This window comes from Mastigoproctus giganteus, chromosome 9, assembly GCF_048544385.1.
Source record: "Mastigoproctus giganteus isolate SK-2022 chromosome 9, ASM4854438v1, whole genome shotgun sequence".
NCBI classification, from domain to species: domain Eukaryota; kingdom Metazoa; phylum Arthropoda; class Arachnida; order Uropygi; family Thelyphonidae; genus Mastigoproctus; species Mastigoproctus giganteus.
The window spans coordinates 163546737-163571901 of NC_143583.1; the positions used below are offsets into that span (position 1 = coordinate 163546737).

At 36.6% G+C, this 25165-nt stretch overlaps 1 protein-coding gene across 1 annotated transcript in view; it reads left to right on the forward strand.

Annotated features, from left to right (window-relative positions):
* Positions 1-25165, forward strand: part of ValRS (Valyl-tRNA synthetase) — a 394022-nt gene that overhangs the window by 334628 nt on the left and 34229 nt on the right. The window contains exons 22-23 of the mRNA XM_090381628.1: positions 3588-3794; positions 10352-10463. Coding sequence (XP_090237754.1) covers positions 3588-3794; positions 10352-10463 — 319 coding nt within the window. The remainder of the gene's footprint in view (positions 1-3587; positions 3795-10351; positions 10464-25165) is intronic.

The following is a 25165-nucleotide window of genomic DNA, read 5'->3' on the forward strand; positions in this document are numbered from 1 at the left end:
GTGTGCAAGTGACCAATCCGCAAGTTCCAGTCAATATCTAGGAAGTTAAAATCCTCCATTATAACACAATCTGATTTACTGGCTCACTCTATTTCTCTGCACAATTGCTCATTATACTCATCATATTCATTAGGCCTATAACGCACACCTACTCTCATTTTCCCTTTTCCAGTGCTTATGTCACACCACACTGACTCAACATTGCATTGTCTACCAGTGTCAATTGGATGCACCTCCTTAGCTTTTGTGTGTTTCATAACTAACAGCATAACCCTCCTCCCTTCCTGTCCTGTCTATCCTTTCTGTACACATTGTACTCCCCAAATTCCAATTCTGCACTGCTTTTATCCATGTGACACCACATCTCTGATATCCCAACAAGATCTGCCTTTGATGTCTTGACCAGCACTTCAAATTCATCTAATTTATTTACTATTCTTCTAGTATTCTTTTACTCTTAGTTACGCTAACACAACCCATGTATTTACTCGTTCCATGATGACTCCCAGCAGCCCTTGAAAACCCTAGTACCTCGCTTTGCAGGCTGCTGCTCATTCCAACAGAATCAGTGCAAGAATCGCTTTTACCTCTGTCTGTGGCTACCATTAATCTATTAGCCTTTGAATCCCCACAAGCTAGCAATTTTCTGACCCACCTAACACTGCCTCGATAGCATCAGCAAATATTCTTGTACCCTTTCTATTTAAGCGTATCCCATCCCTGTAGAAACAATCTCTGTCGTTAACAAGTACAGTGCATTCTGGTTAATTGGGGCACCGCTTAATCGGGGCAGCCGCTTATTTGGGGCAAATTAGGAAGAACAGAAGCAAAACAAATATTTGGCCTGAATTTGTTCCACTTATTTGGGCCAATTTGCCGCTTAATTGGGGCAATAAGGTCTTGATTGAACAATAAACTATATTTAGATGGTGCACACAAACATCTATATATAGTTTATTGAACAATAAACTAATTTAGATGGTTCCTAACAAAGAGATCATGCGGGCAGCAGCTGAATCAGTTATTGCGAAGTCGTGCTGTACAGTGGTTGTTTTACATTTGTTCTGTGTTGTGGTAATTGGATTCTGAAGAAATTTTGATCGTAAACAAATATACACTTGTTTACATTCACACTAGGTACATATGTATACATCTTGTGGGTTAGAATAGATTAAAAACTGTGCACTGATTTTGGTTCCCCCCCCCCTTTTTTTTCAGTACATTTAAGACCCCTGTCAAGATGCCACGTAAAGATTTGTCGCTTTCAGAAAAAATCGCTATTCTTGACAAGATAAAAAGTCAACCTCCCAACATTAGTCATCGTCAGCTAGCGGAGATAATAAAGGTGCCAAAATCTACAATTTCACGACTGTTACAGCAACAAGAAAAACTTAGAGAGAAGTGAACATTGCGCGTGGATTTAAAGAAAACATCTCATAAGCGAAAGAGGGAAGGCAAAGATCCAGACGTCGAAGATGCTTGGAATCAATGGTTTTCCACTGTATCTAAACGAGGGGGTGCGTGTAAGCGGCCCTATTCTAAAAACCAAGTCATAAGAGTTAGCCAAAAAGCTAGGTCACGTAAATTTCAAAGCGACGGATGGTTGATTGTCTCGATGGAAGTGTAGACATGACATTAGTTACAAAAAAGCACATGGCGAGAAGGACAGTGCTGATGCTACGAGTGCCGAGCAATGGAAATCTGAAAAACTGCCAGTTGCTTAAAAAATTTAGTGGAGATGATATATACAATGCCGATGAAACAGGTCTGTATTATCATGCTACGCTGGATGGTTCCCTCAGCTATCAACGCATAACACTGTCCAGTTCAAAGAAAGCAGTGGATCATGTAACAGTGTTGTGCTGCTCAAACATGTCAGGAAATGATAAACTCAAACTTTTGGTTATTGGTAAATGTGCCAAACCTCGTTGTTTCAATGGGCTTACAATAGGCAGTTTGCCAGTTTCGTATTATGCCAATAAGAAGGCGTGGATGATCACATATATTTTTACGCAATGGCTAATGAACTGGGACTTGGAACTGCAACGGAAGTCCAGAAAAATTCTGTTGATATTGGACAACTGCACTGCACACTCTAATGTAGCTGGTTTAAAAAATATTGAACTGGAATTTTTATCCCCTAAAACTCCCTGATACAGCCTATGGATGCGGGAATTGTAAAAAATTTGAAGACCTATTATCGCGGAAAGCTGGTTAATCACATCCTTGAAGCAATTGAGGAAAATCTGCTGACATCATCTTCGAAATCAATAGAGGTTAGTGCAAAAGTTTCAATGTTAAAAGCTGTACAATTTATCGCCGATAGCTGGCGAGGAATAAGCAGCAAAACAATTCGGAATTGTTTTGCTAAATGTGGTTTCACTCACGACTAATTGTGATTCAGACGTGATAAGCTGTACAGAAAATGAAATGGCTTTGGAACTGCAATAGGGCCAAAATTGTGAAGAATTTTTAACAGTTGACAATAACCTTCAATGCCATGATGAAAATGAAGATTATGAGGAAACGATTATTGAACAAATTGCGGCAAAACACTCAAAGACACCAAAAGACCAAGAAAATGATGACAATGATATACTTAAGTCAGTGACTAACCAGGATACCAGGAAATGTATCGCTGAATTGAGATGTTATTTCATGCAGGAAGGCAATGAAGGCAGTCCTTTGTCAGCATTAGATACCTGCGCCGACTTTGTTCAATTGCAGTCCGTAAAAAGAACACGTCAGGGTACACTTCATAATTTTTTTCAAAGTAAGAACCCTTAAGTAATGTGTGACCTTTGCTTGACACGGACATTATTCTATACTGTATCTACATTGTACATACGTACATTTTGTTTGCTTTTAGCTTTAGTTATTTTTAAATAAATGTTTGTACCAATATAACTTAAATATAGTGTGCTTTCTTTAAATACCACATTCCCTTTATTTTATTCATACCTTTTTGCCTCGTTTAGAATGTGCTTTTCAGCTCATTAAAATTTTGCTTAATTGGGGCAGCCGCTTAATTGAGCCAAATTGATCTGTCTTGATTAACCGGTTAACCAGAATCGACTTTATATATCAACTTGTTATCAACTAATATGTATCAACACACTCAGTTTTTTTTATTCTGATATCAACAATCTTGGGACCCAACACGCACAGACACAGCTCATATAAGTATGAATACCATCCTCAAAGTCATACATTGAGTAATAGTTTTGAGGTTTTGACTGATTACTGCAGATACATAAACACCTGAATCATTTAAGAGCTTATATGTCAGCCCTAATTACCTAGGCAAAAATGACTATAAGCATCTTTAAACTACTGCCATAGGCATGTGACTGTGTATTGCATGTGCTTACGCAAAAAATAGTTCTAAGTGTCATTGAATTATAGAAATAATTGGAGGATTTTATTTTATAATCATTCTTTTTTTAACAGCCACCTCCCTTTGAAACTATAACTTGATAATCAGAAACATTCTTTTTTGACCATAAAGTTAGTTTCAAGTGACAGTGATTTTTAATATCACTTTGATGACCATACTGATTATTTATAGCTTTAATTTTTTTTTTAAGGAAGCTCTGAAGTCACTGTTCCAGAGTGATGACAAACAGGCCATTGAAACATCCAAGCAAATTCTCTACACTGCTATTGACACTGGATTGCGATTGCTCAGTCCATTTATGCCTTTTGTAACAGAGGAATTATTCCAAAGGTTGAAGAGGAGGTCCTCGTGTTCTCCACCAAGCATCTGTGTTACTGCTTATCCTGAGACCAGCGAGGTGGGTATTTTGGTTCTCATATAAATTGACTTTATCTGTGATACATTCACTGATTACAGAATAATTCGATAGAATGAAGAATTATCTCCATAATACAAAGGTTCACACAACTAATTTGGCATTTCTTCTGATTAACCTAATACTTACTTTTGTCAGAGATTTAAGGTAAACCTTTGATTGTTAGAGATATTTTAGGTTCCCAGATATAAGAATCTTGTTCTCTTATCTAGAAACACCATTCTAAATATGAGAACATAATTCAAAGGTAGGTGTCAGATTTGTTGAAGGTTAGTTGAAGGACAGTTGTTCAGAAGTCCAAAAACAAAGCAGGAAACAAAATTTTTTAGATATTGAGTGAACCCCCCCCCCAGATATTAATGCTATTCTAAATAGAGAAATTAGATTTTGTTCAGGGATTAAGATAACTATAAATGGAGAAGGAAAAAACAGGGTACTCATTTAATACTCGCCATATTACAAACTGTTGTAAAAACAAAAAGTAAGCCACATAAAGCAAAAAAATTTATTTTATTTGAAACATCAACCCGAAGTTTCCATACATTAATAGGTTTTTGCATGCACTCAATTTGTGGCCCAAAATATGTCATCCTTGAAAGGATCTTCTGTTCCATCTAGTTAAATATTCATAATATTTATAACATTTACACTGAGTGGACAGAAATCGCAGGATACCTACCTAGTAACAGTTGGCCCACCTGCTGGATGAGGGCAGTCACGTGGCAGAGCATCGAGTCCCACTAGTTCACAAAAGCGTTCCACAGGTATTTCCATCCTTGCTTGCTGCACCACTATCCATAATTCCGTCGCATTTGTGGGTGGAGGTTCCAAAGCTCGAATGGACCTTTCCACAGCATCCCAAAGATTCTCCACAGGGTTCAGGTCTGGTGAACGGGGAGCCCATTCCATGGTAGTAAAATCTACACAATGCTCTTTGAACCATGTTCTAGTCACCGTGGCTCTCTGGGGAGGTGCATTGTCCTGCTGGAAGAGTCCATTGCCCTGTGGGTGCACAATGACCACAAAGGGATGCAGATGGTCTAGAAGGATGGATACGTAACCTGGACCATTCAGAGATGCGGCTAGACGTGCCAGAGCTCCCAACGTGTGCCAGCTGAACACGCCCCAGATCATTACTGACCATTCACCTGCCTGAACAGTTCCTTGTTGATGTGATGGGTGCATAGCTTTGGGACTCTGGTAGTTTGGCAGCTCCCATAACCTATTGCAGCTAATGATCGCCTGATGGTCTTGATGGGGACATTTTTGTCACCTCCCTTGTTGAAGTTGGCAGTGATTTGTGCCACTGTCTCTCTCCAGTTGACTGAAACAATGCGAGACAGGTGTCATCTGCCACGTTCATCCACGACCTTTCTCTGCCCATGATGAGATGTTATTCCGAAATGGTGTATTCCCAATATACTCTTGATACTGTCAAATGGGGATAGTACAATTTCTGTACCATCTCCGCAATAGAGTGACCCATGCGTCGAGCATCCACTATCATCCCTCTTTCAGAGTGGGTTAACTCATGACATTTATCCATACTGACATCAAATTACTGTCTATGTGAATGCAGTGATTCAGTGTACCTGTATACCTGCTGAGCGGTGGGTTCATCTGCTAGTGAGAGGGGTGACAGAATCGTGTTGCCCAGGAACCAGGTATCCCATGAATTCTGTCCTTTCAGTTTATATTGGGGAGGGCAAAGAAATGGTTGTCCTCATTCAATCCATCTACCTCTGGAAATATGTTATCCAGAAATTCTATAATTTATTGACTCCAATGTCTCAAACTCAGTAAATATGTTTCAAATTAAAAAAAACTGCCATTGGAAGATAAAGAAAAAAACCTGTTCTTCCTAAGAAATAATTATAGTGAGGAATTGCATTCTTTATCAGTGTATGTAACATTTTAATTTAATAACATGCTATGGAGAAATTCAATTTCTCATGGCAGCTAAGGAATCTAGGTTTCTCTAATAACCACTCTTATACAGGGTGGCCACTGAAAGACTTGAAGGGTTTGAAAAAGTCATAACTTGTTCATTTTTAATCTTTTTTATTTTCTTTTTTTACAGGTTATAGAGCATCTCTTGGAGATTAAAATGGCTACATATGATGTCCAGCAATGAGTAAAACTCTTTGGGTTTTTCTATTCCAGTGAAAGATCAATTATTGAAACTCAGAGAAAATACCGGCAACATTTTAAAGTCCTCCTAGCGATAACATGATTCGGAACCTAATCGCCTGGTTTGAAAGAATTGGATCAGTCGGCGATCTTCCGGGAAGAGGTCCTAAGCGCACTGTGCGCACTGACGCAGCGGTGGAAGCTGCACAGCAGAGTGTCCCTGAGAATCCATCTGCCTCTACCTGTCGTCGCTCTGCTCAACTAGGCATTGCCAGAACTTCGCTTCAGAAGATTCTGAAAGGGTGGTCAGTCTTTCAGTGGCCACATTTTAATCTCCAAGGGATGCTCTATGACCTGTAAAAAAAGAAAATAAAAAAGATTAAAAATGAACAAGTTATGACTTTTTCAAACCCTTCAGTCTTTCAGTGGCCACCCTATACCACATGAATATTTAGATAGTTTATAGTGATTTAGTTAATAGCTAAATAACGGTAACATTTCAGGAACCTTACTGAAACCAATTCTCAGACCATACACAGGCTGTTTTTTAAGGGCAGAAAGGAAAAAAAGATAAACCAAATTACTATTATGTTAAAATGAATATAACATATACAGAACTTCTAATGGATAATTACTATATAAAATTTATGCATATTGCATTATATATTTTTAGTTTTTATCCGCACTATTCAATTTGAGTAGTATGAATACCATGATAAGTAAAATAAATCGAATTTAAAGTTAATAAGAATTTTTTACCTGTTGCCCTCTTCTTTCCAAATGTCTCAATTCCAACTGCATTTTCTGGCAAGAGGTGCTGTCAACAGTTTATTTCTACACAGGGTTTCTAATTAATTGTTCAGTAACAGGATGCCAAGTAGGATATCATGGATCCAGTGATTTTTGGTGAATTGCGGCCTTGAGGTCTTATTTTGATCTGAATAAATTGTTCTATAGCAAGAAAATAGCAAACTAGTTGAATGGAACTTTCACCTTTATGTAATTAGGTGTTTCCATGTACTGGCTTCCAGTATAAAACAGATTTTATTTATATTTTTTTTGTGCAGTACCATATCAGTTGATTGTCTTTTTTGATAGCAGTATCAGTCCATTGCAGTTTAGATTTTGATATAATAGTTTCGAGGATTTTTACAAGAAATGAAGCTGAACTTAACTGCATATAAAGATGATAAAGAATAGCTAAATGAAAAACTCTACCTTACATTAAATTGCTTTTGTAAATACCAAATAGTTTATTGCTAGTTTGAATAAGTATTTTGTTCCTTTTTCTAGTTAAGCTGTCTGGGGAAGTATTTTTATTTATTATTATTATTATTATTATATATATATATTTTTTTATAGTTTGTTCTTTTAATAATAGTAAATAGTATTCGCCATATAGTGCAAGGATGCCACAGGCTTTTGCTGCACTGGTAAAAAAAAACAAAAAAAAAAAACAAGTAGATAAGAAAATGCAAATTATATGCTTCCCTCTTCACACAGATAACTATCCAGTTGACCTTTGAATTTATTCAAACTGGCAGCCTCAACTACCTGCAAGGGCAACTAGTTTCAGTAATCAATGACTCACTGACTAAAAGAAAATTTCCTACAATCTAATCTAAACTGCAACCCCTGCAATTTGAATTTATAATCCTTAGTTTTGGAAGATTAAATCCATGTCAGTCAGATGACAAATGTCAGTATTTTTTTCCAGAGGTAAACAATGAAGGGGAGAAGCTTAAATAAAATAACCCATAAGAAAAACAGGCACAAGACCATACAACAAAAGAGGATTCATGTTTTCAAGTTTTTTTGCTCTAGAAACATTCCCATAAGTAGTTCCCATTTAGGGGTGGGACTGGAGAATTAATCTATTCAGTTTAGTACCATCTGAACTACACCTATTTTCAATTGCAATAAGCTGAATTTTTGCATTAATGTACAAAAAAAAATGTATATACGAGGGTGTATCAGAAAGTTCATACCCTGACCTAGATAAAACGTCAGTAGGAAGATACTGTTTTTAATATAAGTTGTGTACGTATTCAATAACGAACGTGTGAAATTTCATTGCTGTAGGTGATTGTACACCAGAGGTGGAGCCCGGAATCTGAGGAAGGACACTATGGTTCACAAAGTGGAGTATCGAGCAGTGATCAAGTTTCTGCATTTGCAGGCCAAGAAAACTCAGTAAATTTATGAAAAAATTAAAGCTGTGTGTGGGGGCAGAATTGTCCATTTTATGGCACTGTAAAAAAGTGGAAACAGGAGTTCTAGTGCGGTCATACAAGTGTCTTTGACGAGCTAAGAGAAGGAAGGCCATCAACATCCACAGACAGTGAGACAGTTGCAAAAGTTGAGCAGCTGGTGCTGAGTAACAGATGTGTGACAATTCATTTCATCGCAAATGCAGTGGGAATTAGTTATGGGTCTGCCCACAGCATTTTACGTGACCATCTGCACATGTCTAAGGTCTCTGCACAGTGGATTCCAAGATTGCTGATGCCTTTGCAGAAGCAATGTCGAATGTAATGTTCTCGCCTAATGTGGATGTTGAGAACTCTTTTGATCAGTTGGTGACAAATGATGAATGCTGGGTATACCAGTATGATCCGGAGAGTTAAAGACGTGTGGACACCGCTTTGATTCGTCTCAGGAAGTCATCAGTGAAGTGGAATCGTGATTTCAGGCAAAAAGTGCAGACTTCTATGATCAAGGCATTAAACAACTGATCCATAGATGGGAGAAATGTAGTACTGTTCATGGAGAGTACATAGAAAAGGATTAAAGTTCCTGTGAAGTTTCACCTTTCTAGGGCTATTATTTCTAGGTAAGGGTACGAACTTTTTGATACCCCCCCCCTCGTATTACATACTGTCTCTTTATTTATTAAAATCTGTCTTATTTTAAAATTTAACTAATTATTTAGCCTTAGTGTTTATTGTTGTTTCCTCCTTTTGTTATGTTTGGCTGTTTGCTGTAAAGTTATCTAATCTCTATAGGACATTTTTTTTCTTCATTGTTTAGTCTTCCGGAGAGTAAGCCCCTACAGTCTATCACAATATCTTAGGGATATTTCTCCTAATTCTATAACAGTTGCAAAAAACACCTTGCTGTTTTTATGTAATTATAATGACTTCATTAAATATGGTTTTAAGATCTCTTATCCTGAAGGCAATATTTTATTGACCTAAAAGAGAGAGTGATTGTGATTTTGCATTTGAGTATAATCCCTGAAATTCGATTTGCAGTACTTGGCATTATGACATCATTAACCCATTGTTTGTTATGTGGAAGCCATATTGTCATTCATGTTTTTTTGTTTTTTTTTATCCTAAAAATCATTCTGTTTACTTAAGTACAGAGCATAGTGCTGTACTTAAGTGAACAGCACTGTGCAAGGTAATTTTTTACTGCAATGTTTCTATTACAAATTTGAAAACTATTAAATATGATCAAAATTAAAGTGGCTATATGTTGTGTGATTTCACATGACTGCTAGCAAGTTTAATTAGTTATGATGAGTATATTCTTCATTCGTCTTTTTACTTACTTCTCAGCCTTCCCAATGGACATGTTGAAACATCTTTCTTATATTATCAAGAGAAAATATAATGGAGTTTAAATAACAGAAAATTTCTGGGGAAAAAATTCCAGCCAACTCATTAGATGTTTCTGTGATGAAGAAATGAGAGCAATCTATGTTTATAATACATCACTTAGGCAAATTTTTGTAGTGTTTTATGAAACAGTCACTAATCAGGCATTTAACTATGTTATAGTCATGTACTCTTCTGGCCACTGCATTTTTAAGTACTTAAAGAGTACACAGTATTTATTCAATGTGGCAATATTTTATATTTATTTTATTATTTAAAAAAAATCACAAAAAAATAGCAATTTTTGGCACATGTTTACAGTGTATGTATAATGTGTGTCTATAAGACAGTCTTTTCACTCTATAGAACAAGAATAAAATTATTTAAGAACTTCAGTTCCTCTCAAGAAATGAAATAACTTTTAAAAAAATTGCATAAAGCATTTTTTCAGGCTAAAATCAGTGAAAACAGAAATTTTCTTTTTTGCTGTTGCACAGGATGCTGATTACTCTTCCAAGTACCTTTCACTAACTGCCCAATGATTTTTACTATTGATTGTTTTACTACCAGTAAAGTACACAGTTACCCCACATAGTGACATAGAGGTTAATAAATAAAATAACTAACAGTTTCTTTTGGGATCAGCAGTTCCTACTTTTGTGAAAATTTTGGAGGGAAAAAAGTTTTTTCATTGGAATGTAAACAGTTAGAATTTAGATATGATAACTCACAGTTTAATATTTTAAATGATTAATAATTAAGAAGACTATACAAATAACGTAATAGTAATTTTTGAATTTTTAACAGTATTGTTGGAGAGATGAAGAATTAGAGAAAGAGGTTGAATTTGTGCAGACCATTATACATAAAGTACGTTCATTAAGATCTGACTATCAGCTTGCCAAAAACAAAGTTGAGTGTAAGTATTAAACTTTACTCATTACTTTGGTATTTTTTTATTTAAATTGCATTAAACTCTTGATTACCTGTTTATTTTTATTTAAATTGCATTAAACTCTCGATTAGGGACTGATAACTGAGGTTTCTCTACAGCCCGTGGAAGACAAGGTTAGTCTGAATTAGATAACAAAAAGAAATACATGGGTTCTTTTGCCGGTATTGTTTACATTTTGTAGTGTTCCTATAGATAAGACCCTTGAATTTCTCAGAAACTGCATCCCTACATTTGCTTTTTAGCTACTAGCTCGTTATGGTCATGTGCAGTCATGTATTCTAATGTGAAAATTCTCTCAAAGTTCCTTTATTTATTTGTTTATTTTATTTATTTATTTATGTCCATTTTAAAATGGAAAAGGGTTGTTCTTTCTATGGAATAAAAATTTTATCTCATCAACAAACATGAAAAAGGTACTAAAGTGTTAACTTTAAGGAGTTCTTATTCAAATGTGCATTGAAAAAGGAGACAGCACTCTCATGGACAAGATGATGCTACAAAAAATTTGCATGCTATCTTTCACAGGAAGGCATACCAAGGGAAAAATTCTTGTTTTCCTTTTTCAGGAAATTATAATGTTTGTATTAAAATTTTACCTTCTTACACTGGTATACTTTTATAAATATAAATATGTATGTATGGGCATAAATTTACCTTTTTTTTTTTTTTTTTTAGTTAGTTGCTGTTGAAATTATTGGTGTTACTTGTTTTTATTTTTGTTAACTGTGATAGGTTTTGATTGTTCTTGTATATAATTAATAATATAACAATGTATTTTGGTCACTGAACAACATCAGAAAGATGGAGTAATGCCAGAAGAAAGTAAGAAACATTAAAATTATGAAAATATGTTTTGAGGTGATCTGTCTCTGTACAAACTCAGAGCTCATCAAGAGCACCAGTAACACATCTGTAGAGGTAAAAATGTAATAAAGGATAACGGGAGTGAAAAACTCCAAGGATGGTTATTGAGACAATCTGAATCCTTTACCAGCTTAAAGATTTGTCATAAGCTACAATGCTAAATTTAGAGAAAGGAAAAATATAAAGGACAAATGATTATGGAAATTTTTCACTGCATATAAAGAAAAACTAAATAACTAGCATTCCTGGGAAGAAATAAAGTGGGGGATTGAACTGCTGATGCCCTGTCTCCTCAGGGGAAGAGCTACAAAACACAATAGTGGATGAAGAAAGAATGTTACATTTTGATAAACCTTCATTCCAGCAAATGGGCAGGGTTGAACTTGTAGCCCTGTACTACAACAGTTAGTGATCAAACATATTCCTGCATTACTGCTAAAGTTCAACTCCTTTAGCTGTGAAAATAGATGAATGAATGAGCTGCAAGAATAAGATACCCACAAAAGGTAAGGAACATAAATTTCTACCAATAATGGTTTTCACCTACAGCCTGAGGAAGCAATGCACAATAATTAAAACCACACTATAATAAATCAGTTTATTGCAATTGATTTTTGTATACATCAAAATTTTCCATATTAGACAAAAGCAAACCTCAGATCTGCTGTTTAAGCTGATGGATTATTGTTAAATTGATAATTTGTTATCCTTCATTCTATAATGGTTTTCACCTACAGCCTGAGGAAGCAATGCACAATAATTAAAACCACACTATAATAAATCAGTTTATTGCAATTGATTTTTGTATACATCAAAATTTTCCATATTAGACAAAAGCAAACCTCAGATCTGCTGTTTAAGCTGATGGATTATTGTTAAATTGATAATTTGTTATCCTTTGACTCAGATCATGCACCTATGCTGTTCTCATTCAGAATTGATAAAATTTAATTCACATGCCACTAAAATTTGTCCGACTCCAAAAGGTTTGAATCATCTCAGTTGAATTTTTAAATTCTCAGCTGTTGATCTTTTTTCTTGGTTGTTTCCCTCAGAACAATTGTGGTGAAATAGAAACTGAACTCTTGACTGATACTTAGATTATCAAAAGAAATAAAAAAATAGATACTAATTTTAGATGACAGTGAATATGAAGGTGAAATTAATTTACCCTCAGTAACAGTGGGCAGGGCAGTGCTTTGTATACCGAAATGTTACATATTTTGGTGCAAGAAAAATCTTAGTGATGATATATTTGAACTTTGCATGTAATCTTATTTGTTCTGCTTTATTAAGAAATAATACCACTTAGTTAAAAACTACTAAATTTTTAATTAAAAAGAAAAATAATAAATTACAATACAATTACATTACAATAAATGAATGAAGAAAAAAAAAATAAAAAAATACACATAGGATACCCTCAGATGTTCTTTGCAAAACTAAAACATTATTGCATGAATAGAATACATGATACAAACCTGAAACTGTGTCCAAGTGATGAGAGATATTTTCAAGTTTTAATTAAAGGTCTTAGATGTAGGCACCAAGTTACTCTGCAGATGTCCCACAATCCAATTCTTCCCATATTTGGTGCAGCATATCTTTGTTGATGCAGCCAATTGCTTTACAAGTGCATCATTTAAGTTCCAGAATGGTTCCTGAATAGGTGGAACATACACCTGGCATTATAAGAATCCCCAGAGAATAAAATTCTAAAGGAATCAGACCAGGGGATTCGGGAACCAAAAAATCAGCCTTCCTATTCCCAAGGAACACTGCGTTCAGGTATGCATAAACTTCTTTGTGGTAAGGTGGTCTGTCTTGTTGTAAAATCCAGTCACCATTACCATCATCCTGAAGTTGGGGCATAAGGAAATTCTGTAACTTTTATAAATTTGTGCATAACATTGGTAACAGATTACAGCTCATTGAACCAAAGTACACACTGCATCTTCTTAGGGTTCGTAAATTCCATCATGATTGCAGTTATGCTGCCATCTGCTGCAGTGTGCACATTTTCCCGTAGATGAATAAAAACCTGACAATATCTGCCCTCACCTGGAAATGGTTTCAGGTTTGTATCATATACCCTATTCATGCAGTAACATTTTGGTTTTGTAAAGGAGATTTGTGAACAGCCTGTATATTTTATTGAATGTGATATACAATGTCACATTTTATTATAATTTTAATGTTTTGAATTACTGAAAATAAATAAATTTTGCTCAAAATATCTATTGAATTTATTGAAGTAAATATCTACTTCACTTAGCAGTGACCAGCTGCTAGAGCAGTGTAAAACTGTATCATAAAACTTCTGGTTGTGACCTTTATACAGGGTGTTTCAGTTAAACGTTTCAGAACTTCTAAGAGGGGTAGGGTACATCCTGACAACTCGAAATCATATAGCAATGTGGGGTCGGAAATGCTTTCCTGAAGCGGTGTTGTACACAGAAGCACCATAAAGAAAAGAGACCGTAAGTGAGAAATCGTTTTAATAATACATGAAAAGAAGCAAAAGGTACATGGATTACCGTAGGTACATGGATTATCAAGTAGATAAGTCTAACCAGACCTATCTACTTGATCTTTCTGCAGCAAGTATTGCCACAACTTTTGAGAGATGAACAGATTTCTGCATCGACGCAACAGACAATGTGGTTCCAACACGATGGACCCCCTGCCCATTATAGCGGAGATGTTCGTAACTACCTGGATGTCACATTTGGTCAACAGTGGATCGGACGTGGTGGTCCCGTGCGTTGGCCTGCTCGGTCACCCGACCTATCATGTCTTGATTTTTATTTCTGGGGTCATATGAAATCGCTAGTTTATGACACCCCTGTTGACAATGCTGAGGAGCTGGTTGCAAGAATCGCAGTAGCTGCTGAAGAAATTCGAAATTTGCCTGGAGTATTCCAGAATGTTCGGATGTCCATGCGTCGGAGATGTGAGGCGTGCATTGTAGCCCGTGGAAGAAACTTCGAACACTTACTTTAATCCATGTACCTTTTGCTTCTTTTCATGTATTATTAAAACGATTTCTCACTTACGGTCTCTTTTCTTTATGGTGCTTCTGTGTACAACACCGCTTCAGGAAAGCATTTCCGACCCCACATTGCTATATGATTTCGAGTTGTCAGGATGTACCCTACCCCTCTTAGAAGTTCTGAAACATTTAACTGAAACACCCTGTATAATTTCCTATTGGAAATTATATAGAGGTATTCACTTATCACTTAAAATGCTTTATTCCTTCTTTTCATTTATTTACATTACCTATGCTCAGCTAAGAATTACACCATGCACAGATAATGCATGGTGCTATTCTTAGATGCTGCTCAAAAAACATCTAAGAATTTCTTTTAACAAATTTTAGTTTATAATATACAGTAAAATTTCAGTTATGTGGAGTTTCAGTTAACTACAGATCTTTTAACTTTTATTTTTTCCCACAATTTCACTGAAAAAAAATTACACATGTAATATTTAACTCAAGAAACAAAACTATCATATATAAATATAATAAATTCATGATTCCACTTATATATATATATATATATATATATACAGCATTATGAATGAAGTAGTGAAGAGTAAATTTCTCTCATATCACTTATACAATACCAACAAATGATATGCATAAAAATTTCACTGTAAAAGAATAGTCTATAAATTCACCATTAAATATTTTTTTTTAATAAAAACCCAAAATACAAAAGGTATTAGAATCTGTGATTACTTAGTACCATCTATGTGTTGAAAGCTGAAAGGACAGAAGATACTTGTTGACATTAGATTTGAATTTTTGTAGGTTTTGGGAAATATGCGTGAAGGAAGGGAGATGATAGTAAATGAATACTAAGTGGTTTGGAAGAGAGATTATAGGAATTACAATTGTGAATTCAGAAGAACAGTGCCCATGAAAGTATCTATAGAAAAGACATAGAACAAAAACTGAACATCTGTGAGACAGTCTGAAGAGATTTTGTAAGAGCTAGGTCATTAATTAACCTGACTTCCTTATTTTGAATGGAGTCTAGAAGCTTGAGAAGAATTTTTGGGCCACATCCCCCAGATGTGGGAATAATATTCTATGGTAGGGTAGATTTGAGATTTGTAGAGTACTTTAGGAAAAAAAAAAAATAATGCGAACAGCAAAAGAGAAAAACACAATGCTTTTATGCAAAAGAAGCAGTACTTGCAATGCTTATAGGTATATCTGTATTTCCCATCAGGTTAATAAGATTATTGCATACTTAAAAAAAAAAAAGCTCCATTTCACTGTTAAATCTCATGGATCACTTTCATAAGTTACACTGACCACAGATTGAGGAAAACTGGTCTGTGCTGCAAATTTATCATCTGCAATTTTATGGTATTGGATTGATTCTAAAAGCAAGGAGACAGCTTGTGGCATCTTAAAGGCCGTTGCTTCTAATGTGTATTTGGTCTGTGCAGTAAATTTATCATCCATTATGCAATTTTATGAAAAGCAGTAAGACAGCTTGTGACATCTAAATTTATCTCTCAGAAGGCCTTGCTTCTAATGTTTATTTGTCTCAAAATGTCATACTAAACAATTAAACAGCAAATAATAAGCTTTAATAGTTTTTTTTCAGCAGTCAAAATTTCAGACCCTAATTACCTATATAGAATTTATTTTTTTTCTTAAACTGTTCACTTGTTTCTTGCTGGTTGTGAGAGTGATATTTTTCCTGTTGCACTTTCAAATTTTGGCACCCCAAAATATCAGCACTCTGAACCAATGTCATATTGGCTCACCCTTTAAGCTAGCCCTAACAGAATCTGAATTTTTGATAAGAGTACCCTTTCTTGCCCCTGACTAAATCTTGCTGCTCTTCTCTGCATTTCTTCAGATCCACATCCTTCCTAAAATGAGGTTTCAAAACCTTTTTGCTGTATTCAAGATGTGGCATACCATTGTTATATAGTGCAATAATCAAGTGTTTGTCTCTGCTGCTCATGTTCCTCTATATTATTGTTAGAACCGTGTGAGCTGTTCCAGCAGCCCATATGTACTCCTCAAAGGACTTTATATAAGACTATACGATTACCACTAGAAGTTATTGTATAGTCCAGAGTTTAACATTGACAAAAGCAGCACTGTGCATTTGTCAATGTTAAACTCCACTTGCCAATATTCATCCAAACTAGTTAGTTTCAGCATACCTTGAAATAGGATACCATGATTAATATTAATGTAATTAACCACTCTGCCCACCTTTATGTCATCAGAAAAGTTAGACATTGAAGTTGAAACGCCTACATCAGTATCATTAATAAATATTAAAAATAGTTGAAGCTAACCCTGAACTTTGTATTACTCCATTCTTAATATTAGAACATGAAGAGCAGCAGCAGCAGCAGCAGTAGTAATAGAGGCATGTGATCAAGAAAGCAAGTGTATTTGAAGATAAACTTATGTAGCATCAGCAAAAAAAAAAAAAAAAAAAAAAACCAATTTCGCACAACCATTCCCTCTAAAAGTTTGTCCATTTCCTCCTTGAATTTATTAGTATTAGTATTAGTAATGGCCACATGGTGCAAGAAAGCCTATGGCTTATGCTGCACCAGCCAAAAAAAAAATCCAAACAAAACAATGATAAAAACAAAAAAAAAAAAATAAATAATAATAATTAATAAATAAAAAAAAAATAAAATAAAAAATAAATAAAAAGGAAATTAAACCTATCATCCTATGCGCCCGAAAGTACTATCCAGATGACCTTTGAATTTCCCCAAACTGTCGGCCTCTACCACCCATGAAGGCAACTTATTCCAGTAATTTATAACTTGCTGGCTAAAATAGAACTTCCTGCAGTCCAATCTAAACATTTCCCCCCGTAACTTGAATTTATGTCCCCCTAGTTCTAGCATCATTTATAATCTTGAAATTTTTGTCCTCATTCATTTTACTGATGCCTCTCAGAGCCTTAAACACCTCAATCAAATCTCCTCTAAGGTGTCTAGTTTCCAAACTCTGCAACCCACATATTCGAAGTCTTTCTTCATAAGGACGCCCTTTTGCTGATCTCACCAGGCGAGTTACCCTTCTTTGCACCCTTTCAAGAAGCTCGATGTCTTTCTGTAGGTGCGGTCTCCATACCTGAACACAGTATTCCAGGTGTGGTCTAACATAAGCCTTATATAATAGGATTATCACGTCCCTATCTCTACTTGCAAAAGTTCGATAGATCATCGATAGGACACCATGGGCCTTCCTTGCAACCTGTTTACAATGCTCAGAGAATTTCGTGTCTGACCGTATCGTAACACCCAAGTCCCTTTCCTCCAGTACTGGATTTAGTTGAACTCCACCAAGTGAATAAGTTTTTTTGGTATTACTGTTTCCCAGGTGTAATACCTTACACTTTGTTGGATTAAAGCACAGCTGCCATTTTTCTGACCATTCCTGAAGTCTATCTAGGTCTCTCTGAAGAAGCTCAGCTTGACAGTGATCATTAACTACTCTACCAATTTTAACATCATCTGCAAATTTAGACATCACGCCCTCTATCCCTTCATCAATGTCGTTTATGAAAATTAAAAACAACAGTGGTCCTAATACTGATCCTTGGGGAACCCCACTTCTTACATCAACCCAATCTGAGGAATAGCCATTTATCTCTGCCTCCTGCCCTGAAGCCATCCTTCTATCCATCTAAGGATTTTCCCAGTGATTCCAACCTGTTCCAGCTTATAAAGCAACCGCTCATGTGGGACTGAGTCAAAAGCTTTGCTGAAATCTAAATAAACAATGTCGAAATTATTCCCTAAATCCAGCTCGTGAGTGACCCTTTTGAAATAGCGAACCAGATTTGTTAAACATGATTTTCCCTTTACGAAACCATGCTGAGTATCCTTGAGAATTTCAATTCGATCCAAATGATCCTGAATTCCACCCTTGATCATTGCCTCCATGATTTTCCCTACTACTGAAGTCAGACTGACAGGTCGATAATTTCCAACTTCACTTTTAGAGCCACCCTTATGTATGGGAGATACATTTGCACTTTTCCAATCCAAGGGAATCTCCCCAGAGTCTATGATGCTCGCATAATTAGCCTCAATGGTTCAATGCACTCGCTCGCCGCTTCTCTTAAGATTATAGGGTATATTCCATCAACTCCAGGAGCTTTACTGGTCTGTAGGCTCGAAAGTTTTTTCATTAAATAATCTTGCGAAATTTCAATATCATTAATTACATATTTTTTAACTTCGCTCCCACAATTTCCCTTTGCCACAAAAGGCTTTTCATTTGTAAATATCGATGCAAAATAACTGTTGAGTTCATCTGCAACGGCAGCTGGTGTACTTATTACTATCCCCTTTCCCTTACGTAAAGGTCCGATCTGGTTTGTCCTGCTCTTCTTGGCATTTATATATGTGAAGAATTCTTTATCCCCCCTCTTTGCTCTGTTTGCTAGTGATTTCTCATAAACTGCCTTTGCCTGTTGAACCTTTTCTGTGGCTCTATTACACATCACCTTGTATCTGTTATAGGCTTCAGTACTTTTTATTGCTCTGTAACCTTTCCATGCCACCTTTTTCTGCTCAAGTAATGCGGCAACTTCACTATTCATCCAACTTGGAACCCTTCTCGTGGAGTATTTTTTCAATGGTATATACGCATTCAAGGCATCTGGGATTAATGTTTTAAAAGCGTACCACGGTTCAATTGTATTCGTTCTCTGCACGATATCTACCCAGTTAATAGAGGCCGTGTAGTACTTTAAGGCATCGTAATTTCCTTTTCTGAAATTGAAACCCATTCCTTTGCCTTTTACTTCTGCTACCTCTCTCGTCATCATCCACTGTAGAACTCCGTGATCACTTCCTGCTACTGGTTCCTCTACTGTCAGCCCTGTTATGTCACCTGATTCATGTGTGATGATGAGGTCTAGGATATTCTTTTCTCTAGTACTTTCCCTGACATGTTGATACAAATAACAGTCATCTAGTTGATTTAAAAATTTTGTTACCCATGTCGAGTTTCCTTCCCATTTACTCCAATCAATTAGAGGCAAATTGAAATCACCCATAATAAGGCATTGACGCTTACTTGCCCATTCCATTTGCATGTAGAGGCTTTTGTCATAATCTTCACAATCACCTGGTCTGTAGATTACTCCTACTCGCATTATACCTTTGTTTCCAACTATCTCACACCATACAGACTCTATACTAGCAGGTGAAACGTCTGAATCCGGGAAAGCTATCGTCGCACTCAGGCTGCTTCTGATAAGAAGCATTACCCCACCACCCCTTCTATCTAACCTATCCTTCCTAAATACATTATACAAGCCATATTGAAACTCATCATCCCCAATTTCCGGGTGGCACCACGTCTCTGTAAGCCCTATTATGTCCGCATTACTTGTTTTAACCAGCAGTTCGAATTCGCTCATTTTATTGATGACACTTCTAACGTTACTGTATAAACAATTAAGATTTACTGTTCTTGTATATTTAACAACCCTAACACAACCCTTGAAGTTTTTTAGGCTCTCTTCCCTGATATTAGCTACCCGCGCACGTGAAAAGTCTTTGCCCCCAGAACATCTAGATAATACATCCAGTTGGGGTAACAGATAAGAACTCTTAAGGTATGTGCAAGAGTTACATTGACCAATATTATCAGATAAACGTGTGTCAGTATTACCCACATCCCCCCCTAACTAGCAGTTTCCCTGAACCTTTAAGGTATCCTCAATAATACTGGCAAAAACTTTTGCACCACCTTTGTTTAAGTGTATCCCGTCTCTACAAAACAAATTCCTTCTACCTACAAGTGTGGGCCATGCTGATAGAAATTTACCCCCTAAAGCCTTGCAGATTCCTTCAAGTCTTGAGTTAATCCACAAGGCTCTTAACATATAATCCCTCCTATCGTGTCTGGGCAGAATTGCAGACACATAGACATTATGGCCTAGCTCGCGACATTTCCCCGGCATGGTCCTGTATTTTTCCAACAAGTCGTCAGATCGTGTACGTTTAATATCATTTGTCCCCACATGAATAATATTTTCTTTACCCCCTTTAAAATCTGACAATCTGTTGGTGACATCATCAATAGTTGCTCCCGGCAGACATACCCTGGTTCTGCTCCACCTATCTTTATTACAAAAAATATTCCCCGTTTCCCTGACAATGGAGTCTCCTAATAAAACAATGTCCTTTTTAACCAGAGTAGTTTGCACTTGGTTTTTCTGTTTTGAAATCTTTAAAATCTGACAATCTGTTGGTGACATCATCAATAGTTGCTCCCGGCAGACATACCCTGGTTCTGCTCCACCTATCTTTATTACAAAAAATATTCCCCGTTTCCCTGACAATGGAGTCTCCTAATAAAACAATGTCCTTTTTAACCAGAGTAGTTTGCACTTGGTTTTTCTGTTTTGAGGCTCGAATCGGGTGTGCATCACTTGGTAGATTGCTGGAGTTTTGAGTCCCTGACGAGCTCCCAGATGCATTATTTTTGAGGGCAAGCACTTGTTTTTTCAGGGACTCAAATTGTTCCATCAGTGCACCAAATTGTAATTTGAGATCGGTGCACTCCTTACATCGATCACAAAGAAAAGAATCCCCAGGTGAGGTAGGATTAGTCACCAGGTCGACCTTGGAAAACATTCCACAGGTTCCACAACGGATTAAATCATGACTCACCTGTAAATCGCCATCTACTATTTCCGTGTGAGTCACGATATCCTGTGACGTGTTTAAGGCAGATCTCGTAACTACCATTATAAAGTTAAGTAAATATCAATGAAAGTAACTTTAAAAAATTATATCTATAATATTATTAAAATCAAACAGTTACAGGAAAACCTATAACAAAATAATCCAACAATATCTAAATAAATCAAATATTTAAAAGCACTATCCAAAAGTAAACCACTTAACTGAGGAGCCCTGTCTAAGCGCGTCCGCTCACCTCGAATGCCAACCTCGAACCAAATTTAAATTTCTTCAACTACACGCCTCTAGGTGTGCACACTAGATACAGGACGACTCTCAGAATTAAACTTTACAGGCTATACTTTACCACTATGCTACCGGTACTACTCTGTGTACTGTCATTACACAGTAACCAAGTATAACTATTCTTGTCTCCTGTCACTCAGCCAGCACTTTATCCATTGTAGTAACTTGCTCATGATTCCACACTGTTTGTTTATGGAACAATTATGCATGTGGAACAGTATCAGAACTTTACTGAAATGTAAGTGTACAATGCCAAAATTATTCTTTGCCTCCATTTCCTGCAGACAGCCTCTCAGTAGCTAATTCGATTGGTTAGGGATGGTCGACCTTTAACAAAGCCATGTTGTGATTGCCTTATGGCTCCATTCCTATCGAATCGATCTTGTATTATTTCTTTTTCTGCTGGCTCCTTTATTTTCCTTGGCAATGAAGTCAAACTTAAAGATATGTTCATTCTTTGAATTATGAATAAGAGTTACATTTGCACACCTCCATCTTATACCGATTTCCTTATGAATCCACAGATGCTCTAATTATTCTAGCTAAAGGTTTCATTATCTCATCTGTTACATCTTTTAACCCTTTCCAGAGTACATGGATATACTGTATACAGTGAAACTTCTCCTAACGGACACCTCTCGTTAACGGACATTTTCAAATTCCCCAACTCACCTCCATTTATTTTAACGTATTTTCAGCTTCTATCTAGCGGACATTCTCTGTAACGGACGCAGACAGGCAATCTGCACTGTTTCGTTTAGATTAGCACTTAATTTGATCTCCCCATAACAGACTGCGGGAGAGCTGACAGCCCTTTTTCTAGGAACCTTTCTTCCACGTATTGTCTCAATCGTGTGTTTATTTTCTGTTTCCGATTTTCTGAATTTTATCAAGGTTTACGTCGCGGTTCTAAACCCTTTTTCGAGAATTTTAAGGCACATGTAAAACTTCTGATGAATTCGGTGTGTGCATGGGGGGGGGGGGGAATTTGGTCGGCCTTTCGTCTTTTCAGTTTCCAGTTTTGTTTAGTGTCATGTGAAGTGCACAATGTCTTCTTGTAAACATTTAACTTTAAAAGATAAAGTCGAACTCATTAATGCGTATGATCGGCAAAAAAATTGTGTTCGCAATCTCGCTGCAAAATTCAAAATCGGGAAGACGCAGGTAAGCAACATCCTAAAGAAAAAAAAAATGAAATGCTCAAACAATTTTGCCAACACGGAAATAATCAGGTTCAAAAATCATTCCCGAAAACTGTTGGACTTCAAATTGACAATGTTACGCATGAGTGGTTTTGTCGCGAATGTGCTAAAAAAATTCCCATTAATGGGCCTATTATTAGGGAAAAGGCTTTGGGGATTGCGAAATCTATGGGAGTAAATGAGTTCAAAGCTTCTGTGGGATGGCTAGACAAGTTCAAAACTCGGCATAAAATTTCTTGGAAAACCGTAAGTGGTAAAGGTGGACCTGTTGATACTGGGGTTGTAACAGAGTGGACCGTCAAATTGGAAGATTTATGTCGTGATTTTGAAGCTAAGGATATTTACAACTGTGACGAAACAGGGTTGTTTTTTTAAAGCTCTTCCTGAAAACACAATGAGTCTAAAAAACAAAAAGTGCCAGGGCGGAAACATTTCTAAGGAACGCTTGACTGTACTATTGTGTACAAATATGCTGGGAGACTTTGAACAACCTCTTGTTATAGGAAAACCACAAAATCCTCATTGTTTCAAGGACAAAAATGTTGAATCTTTTGAATGTTGACTGGAAGTCTAATAAAAAAGCGTGGATGATAAGAGATATCATGAGCGAATGGATAAGTCACTTTAACCAAAACATGATTCTTCAAAATAGAAAAATTATTCTTTTCGTGGATAATGCTGCATCTCACCCGCACATTGAATTGTATCATTAAAATCGTTTTTCTGCCACCAAACACATCTGCAGAGTGTCAGCCCTTAGATCAAGGGATAATAAAAAATTTTAAACTTCACTACAGAAAACGTGTTTTAAGACATCTCATTGCAAACATGAACGATGTAACATGTGCGAGTGACCTTGTAAAGAAAATCAGCATCCTAGTTGCGATTCAGTGGATTTCCTCTTCAGTAAACGCAATTAGAAAACAAACTGTCATGAACTGTTTTGTAAAGTCTGGCTTCTCAAACGCAAGAAAATAAGTGATTACTGTATGTATTTTTCTTAAGATAAAGTCATAATATGCATAGCACAATTGTATGTATATTATTTACAAAAATATTGTGCAAAATCTGTATATAATGTAATTTAATTTTACATTAAACGTTTAACGATTTTTCTTTATCTCTTGTGTATGTAATTCTATATTATTTTCAAAAATATTGTTCAAAATCTGTATATATTTTAATTTAATTTTACATTAAACTTTAACGATTTTTCTTTCTTTCTTTCTTTTTTTTTTCTCCCTCAGACTTCTTGTTAGCGGACACTTCTCTCTAACGGACACATTTTCGTTCCCCATGGCTGTCCGTTAAAGGGAAGTTTCACTGTATACGTTTTTCTTGTGTGGTACCTGGGGAGTATACACACAGAGTGGGCTTTGCATTAGTAACACCTGCTTAATACATCATGTGACCACCTTTTGCCTGTAATGCAGCCCATACACATCTTCTTGTCACGGATGCCAGAAGATGTTACATGATGTCCTCTGGTAGTGCTACTTGTGGTATTCAGTGTCTAGTAATTCCTGCACGTTGACAGCTTGGTTGTAACATCAATTGCCCTGTTCGAGTAGATCCCAAACATGCCCAGTTAAATTGAGATCAGCAAGTGGGGTGGCCATGGGAGGATGGAGAATTCATTGTCATGTTCCTGAAACAATTAGCAACTTGCTGGGCCTTGCGGAATGGCACATTGTCTTGTTAGACACCAGAGTTGTCTGGATCGTTGTGAAAGCGTGTACATGGCCAGTGACAACAGAAAGGTAGGCATTTCCATCGAACCATTGATTAACAGTGTCAAATGAACCAAGGGCATGCTATGAAAACAGTTCCAAAATCATAACACCACTGCCTACAGCCTGCTGAACACCAGCAGTGCTTCTAGGTCCATGGTCTCAGGTTGAATTTCTCCAAATCAGATATGTCCATCAGCTTGATAGAACAGGAAACGGGATTCATCAGCCAAAGTGACAGATTTCCACATGCTGGTGAACCGGTATTGGTGCTAACGTGCCCATGCAAAGCATAGTTTCTTGTACCTTACAGCAGGCATGGGTACCTGTAACAGCATTCGCAAGTGCCATAGCCTGTGTGAGCTAATATCTGGCACATGGTTCATGTGGATATTGGTCTTGTTGTTCCTACCTTGTACTGGCTAGTTAGCTGGGCCACTGTGCTGCATCACTGCTATATTACAAGATTAGGCACAGTGCTTACCACCAGCCAAAGGTCACATGCTTGGTTGTCCCATGAGCAACCTTTGCCTGGTTGTTCAACTGCTATTGAGTCATTCATGGTATTTGTGACACCACAGAATGGGAGCACTTAACTGTGTTGTGTGTTTTCAACACTTAACTGTGTTGGCTGTTTTCAAGATACTGGTACCTGCACATCTTGCTCCATGGTCATTCCACGTTCAAAGTCAGAAAGATCTTGATGCTGACTACCCATTCTTCAGCAGGCATGGGCACCTGTAACAGCATTCGCAAGTGCCATAGCCTGTGTGAGAAACTGATTCAGAAACTGATCACCACATGCACAAACTATAATCTTACGTCATCCGTTCCCAACTTTGTTCCTTCGCCAGTGTCA